The following is a 19835-nucleotide window of genomic DNA, read 5'->3' on the forward strand; positions in this document are numbered from 1 at the left end:
ACAATTTTTATGCTCCATTTCAATGGGCCTGCCGGGGAGGAGGAGGCTAAGGATGAGGAGCGAGGGGTGAGGGGATCGGGGATCGACTGAGCAGGCCGTCGTCGCCCCTTTGAAGATTGTGTGCTGCTGGTGCTACTACCCCCTCTACAACCCCCTAACCACTTGATTGCACTTTTCGCAGCATAAAATATACATTTATGTGCGTCTGCAATCGGAGAAACAAAACAAAAAACAACCAGACATACAAACTCACTCGCAGCGAGACTAGAAAACTATATAAAATTGATTTCCCCACCCGCACAATGGCCCGGCCGACAATGAAGCGCCATTGAAGCGCAACCAAATTAATCTTTCAACGACAATTACAATTAATTATAAACGCCCCCGCCGGCAACAACAACAGCTCTCGTCCAGCTCACAAAAGCCTTAGAATTTCCAAAATACAAAAAAGTTCGAAAGAAAAAAATGAATCCAATTGGCTTGCTGAAAGTGCGTCTGTGTGCTGGCCACCGAATGTGTGTATCGACAGCTGGTGGCCAGCACGTCTGGCGTTTGAATTTGGTTCAAACAGGCCAACTAGACGAAGCTTGAATGTTCTTACCAATATTGTTAAGGTTGAGGGAACTTTAAAAAAGAATAAAAAAACATTTTAAGGCACCTTCAACCACATTTAAATATTTTTATAATTTTTCTATTAGATATGGATTATGAACAACAACTTGAACGAATGTTTAAGAATATTAAACTATTTATCTAATAATTATAAATATTATTTGTAACTAAGCAACATTGTAATTTGGCATTGAATTGTAATCTTCTAGAATCCAAACTTCAGCCAAAACTCTCCGAAATGAAGACATTTATCTAGACTGAATGCAAGAATGATTGGATATTTGTGAGCGTATATGTAAACATTTTCTCGGCTGGTGTTTTAATTTTCATCTGTCTAGCGCTCTGCCTCATACACAAAGCACCATCAAGTCGGATCCGTATCTGTATTCAGTACTCTGTATCTGTATCCATTCCATCCATCGGTCCATCTATCTTTCTATCTATCAGTCTCAGCGCTCGCCTAATTACGAAAAGATGAAAGCGCTGTTTGTGGGCCAGCGTCCGTCCATGTGGCCCACCCACCCATCCGAAGCATCCATCGAATATCTAGATACAACACCTTGGTGGTTCGGTGGTTCGATAGATCGGCGGGATCCCTTGTCGGGGGCTGACCCACCGACTGCGCTGCTTGTTAACGGCAGCTACTTAATTTCGTATTAATAAACATCACAAATGTTGTAATAGTTTGGCACTTTATTTATTTATTTTCCATTTTATGGCCGGGGGGCCATCGAAAATCGAATGGCGGCAAACATTCTGAGTTCTGATTTCCGATCTCTGAGATATCTTTTCATCGATGGCAGGCGATTTCTTTTCGCAACAACAAAATTTACACACTCAAATGATTGACGGACGGCGATCGACCAAAGTTGTTTAAACAAATTTTAGTTGTGCAATTTGGATGCTCGTCGAAATCGGGCAACAATGTTGATTCCGCTTCGGATTTGGATATTGACTTTGGTTTTTCGGCTTTTTTCGTTTGGGTGTGGAAACCTTTTGGGAACTGAATCCATTCAGGCGTAACTATTTCGAGTGGAGCATTGGGAACTACATCAGTGTAAATTTGATTCAATTTAAAATCTCATTTTGGGTATCAAATTTTCAACACATCGTTAGCATTGGTTATTAAAATTTGTAGAAAAGGGGTTCCCAAAAATCATTCAAACTTGAAAAGGAATCACAAAAAGGAAGCGAATAGAAAGAAGGGGGTTTCCGTATATGATTCGTTGGGATTCCAATCAATTAAAATGAACTAGGAGTTCCCCCATATAACTTTTAAACTATTTTCCCAGACTAAAGACCTACTAGAAAATCAAAGTAGATAAGGTGAATCTAATCTAATGAGTTCTGATAACGAATGGAATGGTTAAACGAACTGCAAATGGGGATTTCGCGGAAAGTATAACAGAAAGACAAGTCAGAATGCAGGGAAACACAAGGCTGTCAGGGCCATAAATATTTCGGCAGCCAAAACAGAGCCCAGCCAAGTGTAAACAGAAAGTATTTCGAAAGATGGATTTATTAAGAGCTCGATAAGTAAATAAAGTAAATGGAAAATGCAGCAGGGCGAATGCGAATCGCATTTTCCGGCAGTGCAATAATAGGACACACAAGCACATATATTTTCCGCTGATTTTTCGCGAATATCCGAATGTATTTCATGCGTTTATATATGTGGGATAAGTATAGATATTTGCACAGATTGTTGCTGTCTGCCGAATGGCTTCCAAGAATTGTGGGCGTGGCAGTTGCCCGATGATGAGTGTTGATATTTTAGCTGGAAGAGCCAGCGAATCATGGCCAACAGAAAGCCGCCGGCTCGTTACGTCATCGCTCTGTTCAATGGTGCGTATGATTAATTTCGTTTTGCGGCCTGTTTTCCACTTTTTTGTTTTTTGTTTTTGGTTTAGTGTTTTTCCTTTGGCAACTACTGGAAAAGTGCAACTGCAGTCGAGAAGTTCCCACAACTAGCTGTGGCTGAAGTTCACTTTTGGTTACTTTTGCCTGGCTTTTCTCCAGGCATTTTCACATTTTCCACTCGCCGAGTGCCGAGTGCTGTGCTGTTGTTGTCTACCGAAGTTGTTGCCCACTTTTGGACATTTAAGCCGCTTTTGGCGTGCGTACAACTTCAAAAGCTGCCAACTCTGGTCTGCAGCAGTTGTTTCTGCTGCTGCCGCTGCTGAAGTTGCAGTTGCTTTTATTTCTTTTTTCCTGCTCAGCTGATTTATGCGCCCGCTTCACGAGTGTAGGCGCTTTTCATGTAATCTGGCGGGTAATCCAAGTGGCCAAAGCGTGAGAACTTTACACATACCAGTTGGCCCAGTCGACTTCCGTATCATTTGTGTTCAATCAGCGAACATGCACCAAATTTAACTGCCAGGTGCTGGATTGCCGGATTGCCGCAGCTTTTGGCCAGCTGACTGGGTAGTGAAGTAGTAAAATAGTGAAATAGTGGGTGTGAACCGTTAGGCGCGCTCGTTGAAGGTCGTCGGTTTTTAAACCAGCTGCAGCTGTCTCCTCCAGCCATCCAAAAACAATGCGAAACAAAAACATGGTTCTGCACAGATTTTCTCACGGTGATAAAGAAAAAAGGCAGTTGGAAAACAGTTTGAAGTTGTCGGCTCAGCAGATCAACAGATCAGCGGCTCAAAGCTGAAGGATTCACAGATTCACAGATTCCCAGATTCACAGCGCTGACAAATGTCAGTCAGGCTCAAATCCCAGTACGTGTCCAAGATAAGCTCGTCATGAGGATGAGTTTGAGGATGGGAGGAATCTCTCTGCCAACTGCAGTAGCCAGTGGCAACTTTTCCTCCACTCCACACTCTACCTTTCTCTGTCTCTTGGCCTTGTGGTAATGTGCTCATTTTCCTTTTGCGGCATTTCACCTGAAATTGGGTTAACTTCGGTTCGGTCAAGATTTTGCTCTAGATTCGGTTGGCTATCATAAACCAGGATGATGGCAATGGCTTATTATTGAGTTAGCCACTGCAGAGCTGCGATAATTCCCTGCCTATTTTTAGAGCCTGCAGGGCGCGTCCCATTCCCATCGCGATAAGCTGACAAAGACGGAGAGGCGCAGACAGAGAGGTTCGGGATTCGAGGCCCGAGGAACGCTTAGTCATTCCACTTGTTGGCCCAGCTCACCCACGTAACTCAAAATCCAGACGAGGCCACGACTGCAACCTCGGGCTGCACAGGGAAAAATATGCAGATATTATTTAAAGCGTTTTAAAAAGTTGTATTTAAGATATTTTGGAGATAAGTACCGGTAGTTATTACGGTTTTAGTACGATAAATACGGTTTTATTATTATTAAAATTTTATTATTTACTGGTTTAGAATTCATTTTCGTATTACGTTAGTCCTCACATTTTTTAGGAGTTTGTAACAGAGTTTTTAAAATTTGTTTGGTTTTACACTTTGCATTCATTAATAAATCAAATAAATAAATGAGGAATGGAAATAATTTCAAATTAAATGTTCTTTTTTTTTATTTTTTCGAAATAATGGCTTTTAAAATTAAATTCCTAGTGAAGTGTAGCTATGCGATTTAAAATAACTTTATTTCGTTCCGTGTGGGGATGGGCTGGCAGCATACCTACAACAAAAATTGTCGTCGGGGGAAATTGATCGATTTAAAAAGAATTAAGATCATCGGCCACGTTTTGCGTCCTCATCCTGACTCACTGACTTAGTGAACGACTAAGCCGGCAGCTTCGGCTTCAGCTTGAGCTCCATCTGCATCTGCATCTGCGGCGAGTGCAACTTAATTATGGTTTGTTTATTCTGCAGCTGCCCCCCTTTTGTCCCGCCTGTCTGGCAATCTTGGCCCGGCTGGGAGGTGCGCTTTGTCATTGCCAAACAATTGCAGTCAGTCGTCGCGGTCTTCGACTTCGAATGGCTTCGACTTGGCCTGGCCTGCCCCGGCCCGTTGTCGTCGGTGTCCGTGTCGCCTGTCTTTGGGTCTCTTTGGTCTGCGGTCTGCCCTGATGGCTATCAGCAATCAGGCGCTTTGTGCGCCAGCCAACCCAATCCCAAAAGCCTGATGAGCAGAAGCCCCAGAAGCAGTCAGGCAGCGGGGAAAATCATTTTTGAAGTGAACTCCTGCAAGTTGCAATTCTCTTCGATTTGCATTAATCAAACAAAGTCGTAAAAATAATACGAACAAAAATACTCGCTGCAGACGATAACAGATAAGAGCGGGATTTCGATGACAGGCAGCGTGACAAAGAGTCAGGGGAGACAAAGCAAACTATCTTAACCTTGGGCGCATGTAGACACCCACTGGATTGCATTCGGAAAATATCACACGCTGTCGCCAAGGGCAGAAAAATCTACCCAAGTTGTCTGTGTAAAAGCACTGAAAAAATAAAAATATAATTTTATAAAAATATATAATTAAAAAAATAATTAATTAAATATTATTATGCCATTTTCAATTGTTGAAAAACAAAAATATAATACATCCTAAAACACCTGAACGTAATCCCCACTTCTTTATCTCTATTAACCAGAATATCATAAATTCCACAACTGCCTAATCACTGACTGTTAAATTCTCTTTAGTTGACACTTTGGTTTGATGTGTAATCAAGATGTTAGTCATCTCAGATTGTCAAAGATATCACATGACAATGCACTCTCCAAGCTGCTATCACGTTTAGCTAACTATTGTATTATGCCATTGATAATTCGAGTGACTCACTTGCCAAGTATGCACTATTAGTTCAAACTGAAGAACCGAGCATAACTGGAATATCCAACCCTGAAATCCGAAGACAAACACCGGCAGTTTTTCCTCATACCGCCCCCTTCTGAGCTTATCGGCTTTATCACTGCCGCATTGTTTGGATTCACACGCCCCCAACGAAAAGGGGGGAAAACAACACAAACAACACAAACGACACAAACAAACAAACAAAACAACAAGCTGAATTATGCACAGCGAGAAATATTTGGTGAGAGCGCTAAATGACTGTGTGGAATATACCGACAAATTTACATAGAATCGCTGCACAAATATTTGCATAACATTTTGACAGTTTCGTGAAAAACATGCCAAGAGGTGGTCCCAAACAATAACACCAACAATAGAGAGAGTAACAGTAGCAGGAGCGGGAAAAGCGGTAGGTAGGCAACAGTAGAACCGTAGTGTCAACAACTCCCGGCTACGTCATCTGTCATCCTCTGTTGACGCATCTTCATCACGTGCATCGTGGAAAGTTTGTTACGTTGTTATCGAGATGAAGAATTTATCAGGAATGCCATGCCAGCGGATTGTAAATCGGAACCGGGAGCTACATAATCGGGAAGTTTTGGAATGGGGGCAGATAAGGCGGAGATTGAATAAGGTTGAGCAGTTTACCCTTGAGAGATCGTACATTGTTTGGTACATTTATTGGGCGTCTTTGATAAAGCAGGCTCTTTAAAAATTCACTGCTTAATTGTTTATTAATTAACTGTAAAATAAATTAAAGGAAAGAGAAAATGTATTATCTTATGGAAATCATATTTAAAAGAACGAAGGATTCAAAGCTTATTTATTAATTTAACAGAGTATACAGATTCTTAATAATTTTATAGTAATTTAATCTAAAATTAAAATTATTATAAAGAAATAGCAAAAGATTTTCTGATTACTCATAGTCTTTGTATATAATACAAATGTATAGGTAATACAATAAATTCGCCATAAAATAAATCTGCTAAGCGTCAAGCAGATTTCTGAACGCTTAGAGAATGTCTAGACTATTTATTTTGGGAAATCAGTGTGTGAACACAAGGTATATTTTTGTAAATACTTATAAGAGCAAGAGAATGCGGCAGTTATTAGTGTTTTATTATGCCCATAACAAATAAATATATTCAAGTTAATTTCGTAGCATTCATTTTGACAATTATTTACTTAAGTAGCCATACGAAATCCGATAAAATGTGAAATATCTATGGAAGCGAAACTGTTCTCTATAATCCACTGCAGTAAAAGATTCCTAATAAAACTGAGCTTCGTCTTATCAGCGTTAACAGGTGCAGCATTACGATTACCACCCGCATTAGCCAAAAAGAAGCAGTGGCAACAGCTGAGTTAGTGATAAGCCACCTGCAAAGACAGCGATTTTCGTTTTTCTTTTCGGGGGCATTAGTCAGAGGAACGTGAGAAAGTTCGCCCCGGTGATAAGAGAGATATGGGGAGATATAGCCTAAGGGAGGTTGGAGATCGCAGATCTGGTTTGGGCCAACAGATGGGCGCACAGAAACCAAAAACGAGACTGGCGGAAAAAGAAGACCGGGAAAAGAAAATAGAGCAGCGGCAAACAAAGAAGAGCAGCCGAATAAACAAAACAAATGCGCTGCAAAAGAGGCAGCAGACAGAATAGAACCAGAACCGAGCGGATCGGCGGCAAAGTGAAGCGAATTTGTTGGCATTTAGCGGCTGAAACTGAGGCAAAGACAATTGATGCCGATGGCATCGCTCACTTGACTTAATTAAACGCTGCAGACAGCGGTGGGTAAAAATACATGCCAAAGGGGAAGTTCAAATCGCCCGAAAGGGGCGTGTGTGGGATATATGGAAGATCCAATGCTTATCGCTTATCTAGACGAGATTACACTTCTTAATGAAAATTGCGCTTTAGACTGGATCCCAGCAGTTTCCTCTGTTTGTTGCTGTTCAAGATTTGTTTCCTTTTTTTTTTGCCCACAAAATGCTTCTTGTTATTGCTGCTGTCTTTCTATTTGCTTGAGTTGTCAGCGCCAGCGACAAAAACGTGGAAAGTCAGCGCTTCAAAGGAAATCACATTGCGTATACGCAATGTGCAAATAAACAAGACGAACCGAGAAGACGAAAATCGCAAACAAACATGGAAAAATCGACAACGACCAAATGGCGACAACGTTGCTGCTGCTATTTTCCCAGTTTTATTAGTTCTGCCAGCATTTTGGCCACACGTGCCAGCCATCCATTCAACCATCTCCCCATCGAGATTCTAGATTCTAGACCCATTCCCATCCATCTGCCTTTTGCCCAACTCACAACTCGCGAAAATCTTTTCGCACTGCCTACATATTCTTTGACTTTCCTGTCCTGGGTGTTTGTGCGAAATGAAACGACATCATTCGTCTGTTTGTTGCTGTTTTATTCGAAATGAATCGGAAAATGTTTCTTGGCTATTGGAACTCTGTGGTTTACTTGGACCTATCTGCTGGTGTATTGAATTTCGTATTGGAATGCCTTCAAAAATGCTTTTAAATGTTTCTTTGACACGGGCATTAAGTATTGGCTAGCGAAAACGTATTTTACTGATAGAGATATCACACTCTTTGTTAACAATTTAACTATCTTTGTGATAGGTCGTATTTCCTGGAAGCCCTTGATTTAAATGGTATTATTTAATTTGCACTGAAATGAAAGTGAACAACCTGTTGTCGAATGATTATCCATCTGATAACGGCCAATCGCATTGCACCTTTAATGACAGTCGGCGGCGTTGTGAGCAATTGTTTGCCATTGCCTAGGCCAACACGGCGTATGCGCAATGCCCGCCGGCACTATTGACACTCCGACTTATAGGGAACTCATTCCCACTTATCTGCCTGGAAGCGTAATCATGCAAATATATTATCAGTGCGTTAACTGCTCAGTGAATTGAAGTGTCACCCCACGAATGCCCGAATGAGACGCGTGCTACAATTGTAAAGTTTTATCCAGTCAAACAAGATAGTGGTGGAACATATAGTACCCGCACACTATAGGTATATGTGCCTGCGCACTCGTAGTATTTGTTTATGGCCCGATAAATCACTGACGTCGGGGACGAGAGACTCCACGCCAGTCCACGCAAGAGAATCCAGCAGTGACACAATGTCGCGGGCCAATAAAAATGAATCAAAAATAATCAAATAAATAACACTCGAACGCATTCGAGAAATCATAAATAACCGCGTTGGGGTAAAGAGGGAAATTTATATGAATTTTATTTTATTTTGGAAAAACTTCCGCTGACAGCAGCGGCAGCATCGCGGCATCTTGGCAAATGTGGGTCACTCGCCGGGCTGCCAAAATAAATTTTCTCTTTCGTTCCCACTCGCAGCGAGTATTGGAAGATTATACAAATAACACAAATATATATATATTCGTATTTCCGCGACTTTTGAGGGAAAAATAATAAGCGAAAAGGGCAGTTCACATTGCACAATTGGGATAAACCCCATGGGAACAATGATCGCGGTGGTAATGACTATGCAAATTGCAGTCGCTGGGATGAATGGAGTGAATATTGCATGAATATATATGAATATACATATATATCGCAGCCAATTTGACCCGGCAGATGGCGCCAGTCGGCGTGTCGCATGCAATTCCGCTGATTAATTCAATGCAAAGCGACGACCTGAGCTGAGCCACTATAACCACATGTTGGCGCCCCGTTTCCCGGCCTTTTCCCCCTAATGTTAACCGCTTTTCTTGATGGATTTGCATGAATCATTGGCGGCAGCGTCACGCTCGAGAGGAAAAGCGCGTCGGCCCCGAAATGAAATGCAAAAATATTATTATTTGAAATATGAAAAGTTATTTTAATGCTCCCTGTCGCTGTGCTGTCTGTGCGCTAAATTGGGGAGCAGGCAACGAGGCGACAGTTTTCCTCCTACTCCCCCTTCCATTTGCTCCGTTTTCTTTGGCAGCGCTTCCTTTCCTTTCCATAGTGGCACTTGTACTCTTGCCAGACTTTTCCGGAAGCGCGTCGCGACATCAGCCTTTTTGACGTAGGCACTGGGCCCAAAGTTGTTGACGCACTCGACAAACGCACAACAGCAGGGCCAAACGGAGAGGCCAATGAGCCCAGAACGGCTGGAGGATATCGGATTTCAGTTCGATTCCTTTATCCTTTGGCTCCGAATCAATTGACATTGACAAATCAAATGGTTGTGCGGGAAATCGAATCGAACACAGAACGAAAACTTATGCAACATATTGTTTATTTAGTACTCAAAAGTTATTTAACCAAAAACAAAATCTGAAAGAAATACAAAAAGGATATGATGATAAATTAATAACTACATGTTTTTGCATTTCTGAATTTTATAAAGTTTTATTGATTTTAAAAATATTAAAATAATAATAATATTAACACATAGAATGACAACTTATGCAACCAATTTAGTACTTAAAAAATACAATAAATGTATTTAGTTTAAAAAAACGAAAATTCACTCAGAAAGGAAAAATAATAGTGGATAATGATACATTTATAACTTCATATTTTGAGAGTTTCCATTTTTTAATAAACTTAAAAATTTTTAAAAACCCTTTAACCAGGGACCGTAAATAATCATTATTTGAGATTTTTATTTTAAAAAGACTACTGTGATTTTTTGTTTTAAACGTCAAAAATAACGTTATTTTTACTCTTGTCCACAAAGTATATGCATTTCAACAAATCTGGAAGGCAAATTAACTGTTATTTGTTCATGTCTATAAAGTGCATAAAAACCAGTTAAATTGTTGATTAAAATATGTAAAAACCTCAGTAGGCCTTTTAAAATAAAAATCTCAAATAATGATTATTTTCGGTCCCTGCCTTTAACACTTTTTAAAATGATTTGAAAACTGAAAAGAAATATTTGATAAGTTTCACATCCTCACCTTTTTTTCTTTCTCTGCAACCAAAAAGACCAATGGCCCGAACAAAAGGCACATATTTTTAAGCGCATAATTAAGTCATAATAAGATCGGTGGAGGCGGCGGGGATTGGGCAATATGATATGCCAATTTTTGGCTGAACCGAACCGAACTGAACTGAACACACGCAGAAGGCAAATAAAATGTTCATCTTATTATTCTGCCTGGGATTTCTGGTTAAATCAAAGCGGGAACCGCTGAGGGGCGATGTGAACGGGGCAATCCGGAGTTGAAGTAGGAGCCGTCCATGACAATTGTCAACTTGTTTTGCGTTTTGCGTGTGCCCGTGTGTTGGGTGCCGGTGCCTTCAATTCTTAATCGCCTTGTGTGCCGTGGACACTTGTGAGTTGACGTTTCGGATCTCTTCCACACACACACAGATGCGGTGCCCGCTCACACAGATTCGCGGCACACACACAGATACGCACGCACACCGAAGGGGCTCACAATTTGGGAGCGTGAGAAAGTGGCGCGCACAATTAAAATGCGGCTTTATGGCCCGACGCTGGGCCAAACATAAATTATAAACAATAATTTATCTTTAAATATACTCAAAATTGTATAGAATAAATACACCTATATAAATATTTACACTGCAAACAAACTAAATGAGTGAAAAAAATGGGACAAAAGACAACTTAATTTTCCAAGTGCCTAAAAATGTTTGATTATATTATTTTCAAGAGGTTAAATAAGCTTACCTCATTATAAACCTCCTCAAATAATTTTCAGAAAAGTTCTCAATTATTTCTATATTTTTTATAATTAATAATTTTAAATTAAAATGCATAAATCATTCTTTTGAATATTCAAAAACAATGCTTGCGTGTCGCTTTCTCACAGTGTACATTTTCGAATTTAAAATCACATTATATGTACAATATACGTATATCCATATGGACAGCTTCGTCTGGCCACGCGATCCTCATCGCATAAATTAACATTTGCCGGGCATTAAATCAGCGCAGACTTTGTAGACTGCTTGGAACTGCCTCGTCCTCATCAGATAGATATGGTATGATATATATATATACCCATTCGTATTCCCTGCCAATTGCATAACGATCGAGGGTGTTTCGTGGATGTGGCTTTGCACTTTTTCCTGCCACCCACACCCACCGCCAGTTGAAGAACCGAAATAGACCCACCCATCGATGAATGATCATGATCACCGCTGGTGAATCACTTGGACAGCGCACGCAGGTCTCAATTAGCATGTGACGAGCACTTAGACAGACCAAGAGACCCGCCCCCAAGCCCCCGCCCACCAGACACGTGATATGGTGGCTAATTTAAGCACTCGCCGACAAATCGGCAATTCGGCGGGGGAGTGGCAAGTTGCAAATCGCCATTCGCAAGAAGCGACACAAGTTTCATTGCCAATTTGTCGGCATTGATGAGTCAGTCTGTTGTGACTCTTTAATATGTAATTGGGTAATAGCTAAGAAATAAATATAATTAAACCGCAAGTGGGGCCAAAACTATTGATAAAGAGCGTATTGCCAGGGACACGTGATGGAAATGGTCACAGGAAGGTGGTCTCAGATAAGACTTACAATATTATCACTTTTTCCTGGCGCCACAATATGGCATTGTTTAACTTTATGGTCTTAACTTAATTTATAACAAGTAAAATGTTGTATTAAATACAACTAATTTCCACTTCCTTCTGATTAAATTCCGAATTATTTGCATTGTCATGGCAACTGCAACAATTTTCCGCCCATAAATCTTTTCACCTTCAAAAAGTGTTAGACAAATTAACATTTTTAACGACCTGCCGGCAACTTAAGAACTTAAGAAAAAGACCAAACAGACGGAGACGACCATAAAAAAAGGCAGGAGAAAATTCTCCAAGAATGCGAATAATTTCTAAATTCCAATTTTGTTTACGGCTGTCTGGAGAATCAATATAAAGTCCACCAAGGCAGGTGGAAAATTCCGCAATTATCTACTCAGGAAAACTGTATTTATTTTTTCGATCGAGGCGAAAGTGGGAAATTGAAATCGAAATCAACGGAAAGCGAAATGCTTGGCCTAATAATTTGCCTGGTCTTTCTTACAGCACAGAACGCATCGATCACGTCGATCACCTCGGTGCCGAGTAATACCTCCATCGAGCATGGCCGGGAATTGAGGATCGTCTGCAAGGTGTCGGGTCAGCCGCCCCCAAAGGTCACCTGGTTCAAGGACGACAAGTCCATCAATCGCAAGCGCAACGTATACCAATTCAAGCATCACAAGTGAGTATGGGAAGCGGTTTTGATGGAAGCATCTAGCTAAGATCTTGTATTTTCCAAATACCCCTTGCAGAAGACGTTCCGAGCTGATAGTGCGCTCCTTCAATAGTTCCTCCGATGCGGGCAAGTACGAGTGCCGAGCCAAGAATAAGGCCAGCACGGCGATCGTCAAGCGCCGCATCATGATCAAGGCCTCGGCAGGTGAGTCTTATAGAATCTATAATATAGACTTGTATATCCCAGAGATCCGTGGGTGTTGCAGCAGTGTATCATCTCTATGTCGATGCTATGTTGCGGGCCAATTCGGAATGCTCCAATTCACTTTTAATTTATAGCCCCATGTACAGATTTTATTTATTTAAAATTATGTTTTAATATATATACGGCATCTTTGTAAATCAAATTATTTCGTCTGCATTTCAGTTCTCTTTCCGTCGACCGTCGACCAGTCGCGCAGCTCGGGCACCCCCTGTCACTTCGATTTCTGCTTCCATGGCGGCACCTGTATGATGATCGCGGACCTGAACGCGGTCTTCTGCAAGTGAGTATAATTTTACATCCCTTAGATCTAATAAGGTTCCCAATACGTTTAAATATACCTTTTTTAAAAAAATATAACAGTTTGATTCAATAAAAAAACGGTAGTTATTACTTTTTTTAATTTTATAGATACCAAAATTTTTTTTTATATATTTTTATTTTTTTTTTGTTGAGCACATTATCAAACTCGATGTCACTTTTAGCTGGTTATGAATAACTGAACAGTTTCTAGAATTTTTTTTTTTATTTATATATTTTATTTTATTTTATTTTTTTTATTAAATTGAAATTGTATGTAAAATGCTATCTATAATAATGTATAATTCAATTACTTTTATGACGAATGAAGGCTAGAATTACGATTTAAAACTAGTCTGGGTTTTTCGCTGTGCACCCGCTGCATCCTGCCTGAAATGCCAGCTAGACTCCTCGAATCCGATCCCAAAACTCAAAACTCAAGTGGCTCGCTTGATAAACCTCTCTCATGTGACAGCTGATAAGACTCCACCGCCGACCCCATCTAAATATATATCTTGTAATATTTTGGCATCGCATTACACGTACTCGTAGGCCGAGAAATCCCAAATCCGGAGAGGGAGCGCAATTAAAAGGCCACAAATTTCGTGGCCGGAGGAGAGAACTCCACAAAGGCCCACTTGCAGGCGTGTGTGTGTATGCAATGTGAATAATGTCTTTCAGCGCCTCGTTTTATCTGGCGGTACGAGTGTGCACACGCAAACCGATTCGATTCGATCCAATCGAATAGGATCCCAAAAAAGCGCATTTCACTCGCTACCCTTGCGATGATCTCGTATTTTTGGTTCCTTTTTTCCCATTTTGTGTTCTTTTTTTTTGAGGAGGCGTCAAAGGAGTGAGGGGAAAAATCAATTTCCATTTCGATCCTATAAACTTGGCCGATCCACCCCTGCCGCACTTTCCCTAGCCACTTTCCCTTTGCTAAAAATCACTTAATTTGTTTGTTCTTTTGTTTATATTTGACCGGATCTGCGAGTGGTCAAGCAAATGCTGCACCGCAGTTCATGGCCATTTCCATTTCGATTTCCCCTACTTGTGTATACCTCTTATAGATATATTATAATATTGGATATTGAATATTGAATTAAAAAAAGATTTATACTTACTGGACTCTCTCCACCCGTTCTTGTCTTTCTTTTCAGTTGCCCAACCGGAGTCTTCGGCGAACGTTGCGAGAACCAGGGGCCCGACAGTAGGTACAGCAAAAGTAATTCTCCTCAGCCATGCGAAGATTTTCGCATTGGAGGTTATTACTGCTAAAATAGGCACTTCTATAGCATCGATTGTTTTACGTCGAGTCAAACGCGAGTTATGCACACAAAAACCGAAACCGAAACAAATCAAGCAAACCGAACTCAGTGCCCATACCAAAATAATAAATAACATAACATAAAATTAAATAATATAAAAAAAAACAGATCTATCTACAAAGAACTACAAAATAAAATAGAGAAAAGCAAAAAACCAACGAAATAAAATTCCCATTGCACATTTCGCAGCTATCCTTGCACATAAAAGCTTTCTGCAAAAACAGCTGAATAGAGAGAAAGTGAAATAAACCAAATATAGTTGATAAAGCGACACAGCCACACCCAATCACACAGACAGAAAGTACAAATACAGTATGCAGAATCCGACCCCAAACTATAAACTCCAGACACCCGATCACACACTCCACACACCTAAAAAACCCAAAACACCCTGCTATCAGTCACTTTGAAAACGACGAAATAAAAGTTTTATTAGAGAACACATTCCAAAAAGAAACAAAGTAAAGTCTTAATAACCATATTAAGAGCAATCATTGAAAACGAGAAAAAATCAAATAAATACGAATAAAAACAAAGGGTGCTATAGAAGGTTTATTTTAAATAGTGTTTAAATAGGAACTTAATTTAATTTCAATTCACTCATCACACAAAACACACACCAACCAAAACCACCAGTAAATGTAAAAAAAACAGCAAAACAAAACAAAATTATCAAGCAACTGGGACGGACGGACAATCAAACAGGCGGACGGACAACCGGACATTCGGACAATAGGGACACTTTCCCCACAAAGTACTGAGAAACTTGTCGAATCCTTTGGCTCAGCCCACATTTACTCACCCCCACACACAATATGAATATCCAGATTTACGATAACAATCAACAGAGGCTCTCTTAAGTTAGATACACGAATATCCACACGCATAAACAACACTCACCCACAAAAGGCAAAGTACTGACTAAACGATTGAAACGGGAACTGAATTTTGCTTTGTTTTCAATGTAATTTTTTGTAGTTTGCAAATATTAAAAACAAACCACATTCAATAACCCATATTACATAATGATTTGCAATTAATTTTAGTTACTACTCGTTATTAGAAATTAACACTTGGCTGTAGATTTTGACAATCCAGAAAAAACCAAATTCAAATCAAATCAGTCTGATCCTTGTTTATTCTTATTTGGTGATTGTTTTTTTTTTTGTAATTTTTCTTTTGACTAATCTCCTTCGTTTCCGATTTGGGTAACTCTGTTCACTATTACTTCCTTAGTTTGTGCTCGTCTCCTCTTTACAAAAAAAAAACAATTTCACGGCGAAGAGAGATCTTGAGCTCGACAACCTTATCTTCAACATCCTCTGCATGGAATTCTTTCCTACGAGAGCGCCATTTGATGCTTGTAGTTGCCCCTATTTGTGGAAATGGTTGTTAGCCAGCTTTTAGTTAACAGTAAATGAAGAACTGAAAGATTAATTTTTAATTTTATTTATAATTTAATCTCTTCACAGATATTTTGTTGCAATCTACGGCCAAATACATACCTTAAATAACGACTATTAATGCATAGAATTTTGTTTCATTATTTTTATTATTTTATAAACAAACCGAAAAACAAGAAATCAAACTCCCTGCACTCCAAAACGTCGACAAATGTAATTTTTTAGGTTTTTAAAAAATTAGAGAATTTGTTGCACCAGCAGATCAAGCCCAAAAAAACCCATCACCGTTCTCAAAGTTTGCAACTACAAAAAAAAAACATATCCGAAACAGAAAACCGAAAACATTTCAAAATTCGTACGATTCCCCCAGCCCAGAGTTCCTTCTTCCCGAGCGAAAAGTTCCAGATCCAGACTGACTTTAGCTACGCTTGTTTTTGTGCACGGTGACAGAATATTTTAAATGTATAAATCTGATGTATGAATTCTGAACAGAAATTTAATTTATTTATTGTACGAAAGTGAAAATCGAAGATCGAAGTTTGAAGTTACCGATTCGACCCTGACTCTGACACTGTTGCGCTGTAGCCGAGAACTTTGTAATAAATCCTGTAAATAGCTCTCGTTTTAACTAACGATAAGTTTTATGTACATTTCAACTAAGCTAATGCAAGCCCTTCTTTAACCATAATTTATTGTATTTAATTACACCTAAATTAAACGTAACTCTAGCTCTAAGCTCACACACACACAAACACCCCACACATACGAACACTATAAAGCTACTTAATTTCGAAATACTATTTTATTTGTCCTCGTTTTTGATTTGCGTAATTATAACACCGAAATATGTAAAATGGCAAATTAGTTATTTTTTTCGCAATGTGTATGTTGAAAGGCAAGGAAGTGCGTAGAGATTATTTTTAGTTATTTTAAGTGGCAAATTTTTTATATATTTAATTATTGAAAGATTTATACCAAAAATACCATGTAAAGTTTAATTTTAATTTAAAACAAAGCATTAAACAAACAAAAAAAAAAACAAAAACAAACAAAACGATGCGTAAGAAAAAAAATTTAATTAAAAACTTGCAAATAATTCACATTTTACAAAAATCGATTGCTTTTTGATTTGGTGTGATTTCTGTGCTTCTGTGGCTTTTTGGACTTCGTTTATGATTGGTTTTTGTTTGTCTCAAGGTTTTCCCTACTTTTCATCAGCTTTTGCTGCTATTTTCCCCACACAAACAACAAACCAGAAGGGCGGCCACCAAAGCTCTGACGAACCGAGCCAGGTTTTGGATTCACATATATTTACGGTTGTGTTTTGGCTAAATCAAAGTCTCGTTTTGGTCTTTTAACAGGCATATTCAGCATACGATGAACCGGAGGAGTCTCGCTTAGCCGAAGCGCGCGGAATCGCCTTTGCGCGCATAAATGGATCTCATGCTTAGTTTTAGTTTATCCGAGGATGGCCAATAAAATTCTGAATTTGTTGCAATCGAGAGTTTGGGTGTTTTTATTGCTGTTCGATTTTAAATTTCCCGCCCTGTTATCGAATGTTTTATCGCTTATCGTTTTACGGTCTATAAACTAAGTTGGCAGCGCCATAGTGGTTAATCTTGATCTGGCAACTCTGACTTAGTGAGTACACCCTCCAATTTTAGCGGTTTCACACACTTCACGTTTAGCTAAAACCCCTACCATTTTTTTTAGTAAATACATCCACCGCAATTAGCGAGTGCAGAATCCCAACCTAATGGATAGTGGCTTAAATAGTACATTTCTAGACCTCACTGTATTTTTAAGACTTCAAAAATAGCGGCAATTTCGCAATAAATTTTGTCAAATCGCGTTTAAAATCCTTTATATTCGACATGTCCACTGCCCAGGCAACCAAGAACTGCATAACTCTCAAGGGTTCCGCTCAGATAATTGTGGAATATCTGAGTAAGTAATGCGAATGGCTTGAAAGCGTCAAGAAGCCCGCCTTCAAATGGCGTCTCCTTTGTTTTTTTATTTGCAAATTGCAATATAGAGTACGGAATCAATTCTATACTGTTCCAACGCGGAATTTACCCTGCCGAAGACTTTGACAACACCCAGCAATACGGACTCACCATCCTGATGTCCAAGGATCCCAAGATCCAGACTTTTCTGCAGAACGTACTCAGCCAAACGGAAGGTAAGTGAATGTTTCTAAGGAACCACTAACCTTTATAATACTTTATACCCTAAAACCCACAGAATGGCTCTCGAAGAACATGATCAACAAGATCTCCATGGTCATCACCAATGCCCACACCAAGGAGGTCCTCGAGTGCTGGGACTTCAAGATGCAGGCCGAGTTGGGAGACGGCGACACGAGTGATGCCACCAAACTCACGTCTTCGAAGGAACTAAGTCGCATTCAGAACGAGATTCGCGACGTGATGCGCCAGATTTCGGCCACCGTCAGCTATCTTCCACTGCTCGACTGCATCTGCACTTTCGACGTCATGATCCACACGCTCCAAAACACCGAACTCCCGGCCAAATGGGACGAAACCGGTGCCATTATCATCCAGAACTCCCAGGCCGTCCAGCTGCGCTCCTTCTCCACCGGACTCCACAAGGTGGACACCGTGGTCAACTACAAGATGAGCTCCTAGCCGCCAGTCAATCGTTTTAAATATTTATTTCTTTTCTATATATTTACAATAGTGCGTAACGAACGTAACGTATTTGAGAGTTGCATTAAAAGCCAGTTGTGAAAAGCTAACAGTTGCTAAGAAGTAGTTTAGTAGACCGCAGGGCGTCGCCGGTTTGTCCTTTTCAAATGCCATCTGGGGGACGAAACAGAGAATCACTGGTTAAAAGAGAGGCGAAAGTCTGTCTGGGAGACAGCTACCTATCCTAAGCAGCGCTTAGTCGTCAAGTCTGCATGACAGTCAGCCACAAATCCCTAGTCTGTACCGAAGTATTTCTGCCCAAAGTGATTGGGCGCCACGGGATGCAGCTCTGAGGTGAGGATCTTCAGCTTGGGAAAGGCATTGACCACGGTCCGAGCGGCCATGGGTGTGCAGAAGAGATTGGACAGGATGATGCAGCTCTCGGGGACTCCGTGCTCGCGCAGCACATTCACCGCCTGCAGCACAGTGTTTCCAGTTGACATAATGGGATACATCAGCAGAACCTGCCGGCTGCCAATGTCATCGGGGAAGCGGGCATAGACCACTCGAGCCTCGTGCGTATTGGCATCCGACTCCACGAGGATCTTGCCGATGCGGATGGAGCGACAGCAGTCGCGCAGTCCCTGCTCCATGGCCTCGCCGGAACGGATGATGGAGACGCCACAGTTGCCCGATCGATACTTCAGGCCCTCGTAAATGGCTCCCGTGGGCGTCTCCACGTCGCAGTGGGTGTAGGGCAGCTGGTTGAGCGACTCCTCGATGACCAGGCGGATCAGCCGGTCGGCGTAGAACTTGAAGTCGCTGCGGGTGGTGTTTCTGGGGGTGGGGTGGAATTTATTGGACTGACCCACTTAGGCTTCTAGTAGATCCACCTACTTGTCGCGCAGAATGGTCAACAGCTCGGCCACCTGGGAGTTGCACTCGAGCAGCTTCAGGTTGCTCCCGTACTCGGCCAGGATCTCCTCCGATGTGGCAGCGGGCACCACGGCGTGGACGTGGTGGGTGGGCGTTCGCAGCTGTTGCTCCGCCTCCTGGGCCTCCTCCTGCTGCGGCTGCGGATCCGAGGCGCTGCTGCCCTCCTCCGACTGGGAGCCATTGCTGCTGGGCGAGCCGGTGCACATACTTCTCTTCGCTAATTGCTATTATCTCCTATTTAAGTTAACAAATTAAAAACTTCTACGTTGGCCTTTGTTGTTCTAGCGCGTGCCTGGTTGTGAACTCGGCTGGCGAGTTATCGGTTCGTGGGAGTGCGGATCTATCGGTTCGCCGAAGAGATGGGCATTTTTAGTGCTTCGATATAATATATCGCCAAAAACATCGATATATTGATATTTTGATATATT

The 19835-nt window shown here is 40.9% G+C and overlaps 3 protein-coding genes across 8 annotated transcripts in view; 2 read left to right on the forward strand and 1 right to left on the reverse strand.

The window, feature by feature from the left end:
• Positions 1 to 17322, forward strand: part of vn (membrane-bound neuregulin protein vein) — a 36015-nt gene extending 18693 nt beyond the window's left edge. Inside the window, exons 2-6 of one of the 6 annotated variants that reach the window (XM_070215132.1) lie at positions 12360 to 12537; positions 12608 to 12735; positions 12958 to 13075; positions 14253 to 14306; positions 17185 to 17322. In XM_070215132.1, coding sequence (XP_070071233.1) covers positions 12360 to 12537; positions 12608 to 12735; positions 12958 to 13075; positions 14253 to 14306; positions 17185 to 17224 — 518 coding nt within the window. In that variant the 3' untranslated portion in view covers positions 17225 to 17322. Of the gene's footprint in view, positions 1 to 12359; positions 12538 to 12607; positions 12736 to 12957; positions 13076 to 14252; positions 17130 to 17184 lie in introns of those variants that run through there. The other 5 variants (XM_070215133.1, XM_070215131.1, XM_017156956.3 and 2 more) reach the window with 5 other exon arrangements.
• Positions 17323 to 17605: 283 nt separating this feature from the next.
• On the forward strand, positions 17606 to 18581 carry mad2 (mitotic arrest deficient 2). The gene is made up of 3 exons (XM_017156889.3): positions 17606 to 17770; positions 17859 to 18005; positions 18068 to 18581. The coding sequence occupies exons 1-3, from the start codon at positions 17698 to 17700 to the stop codon at positions 18469 to 18471; spliced, it is 624 nt and encodes a 207-aa protein (XP_017012378.1). The 5' UTR covers positions 17606 to 17697; the 3' UTR covers positions 18472 to 18581.
• Positions 18479 to 19716, reverse strand: kri (uracil phosphoribosyltransferase krishah). Its single transcript, XM_017156888.3, has 3 exons — positions 19369 to 19716; positions 18711 to 19308; positions 18479 to 18645 (listed from the first exon to the last, which is right to left on the reverse strand). Exons 1-2 carry the CDS (start codon positions 19611 to 19613, stop codon positions 18765 to 18767), a joined length of 789 nt encoding a protein of 262 aa, XP_017012377.2. The 5' UTR covers positions 19614 to 19716; the 3' UTR covers positions 18479 to 18645; positions 18711 to 18764.
• Between the last annotated feature and the right edge of the window lie 119 nt (positions 19717 to 19835).

The sequence above is a fragment of the Drosophila takahashii genome, chromosome 3L, assembly GCF_030179915.1.
Source record: "Drosophila takahashii strain IR98-3 E-12201 chromosome 3L, DtakHiC1v2, whole genome shotgun sequence".
Classification (NCBI taxonomy): domain Eukaryota; kingdom Metazoa; phylum Arthropoda; class Insecta; order Diptera; family Drosophilidae; genus Drosophila; species Drosophila takahashii.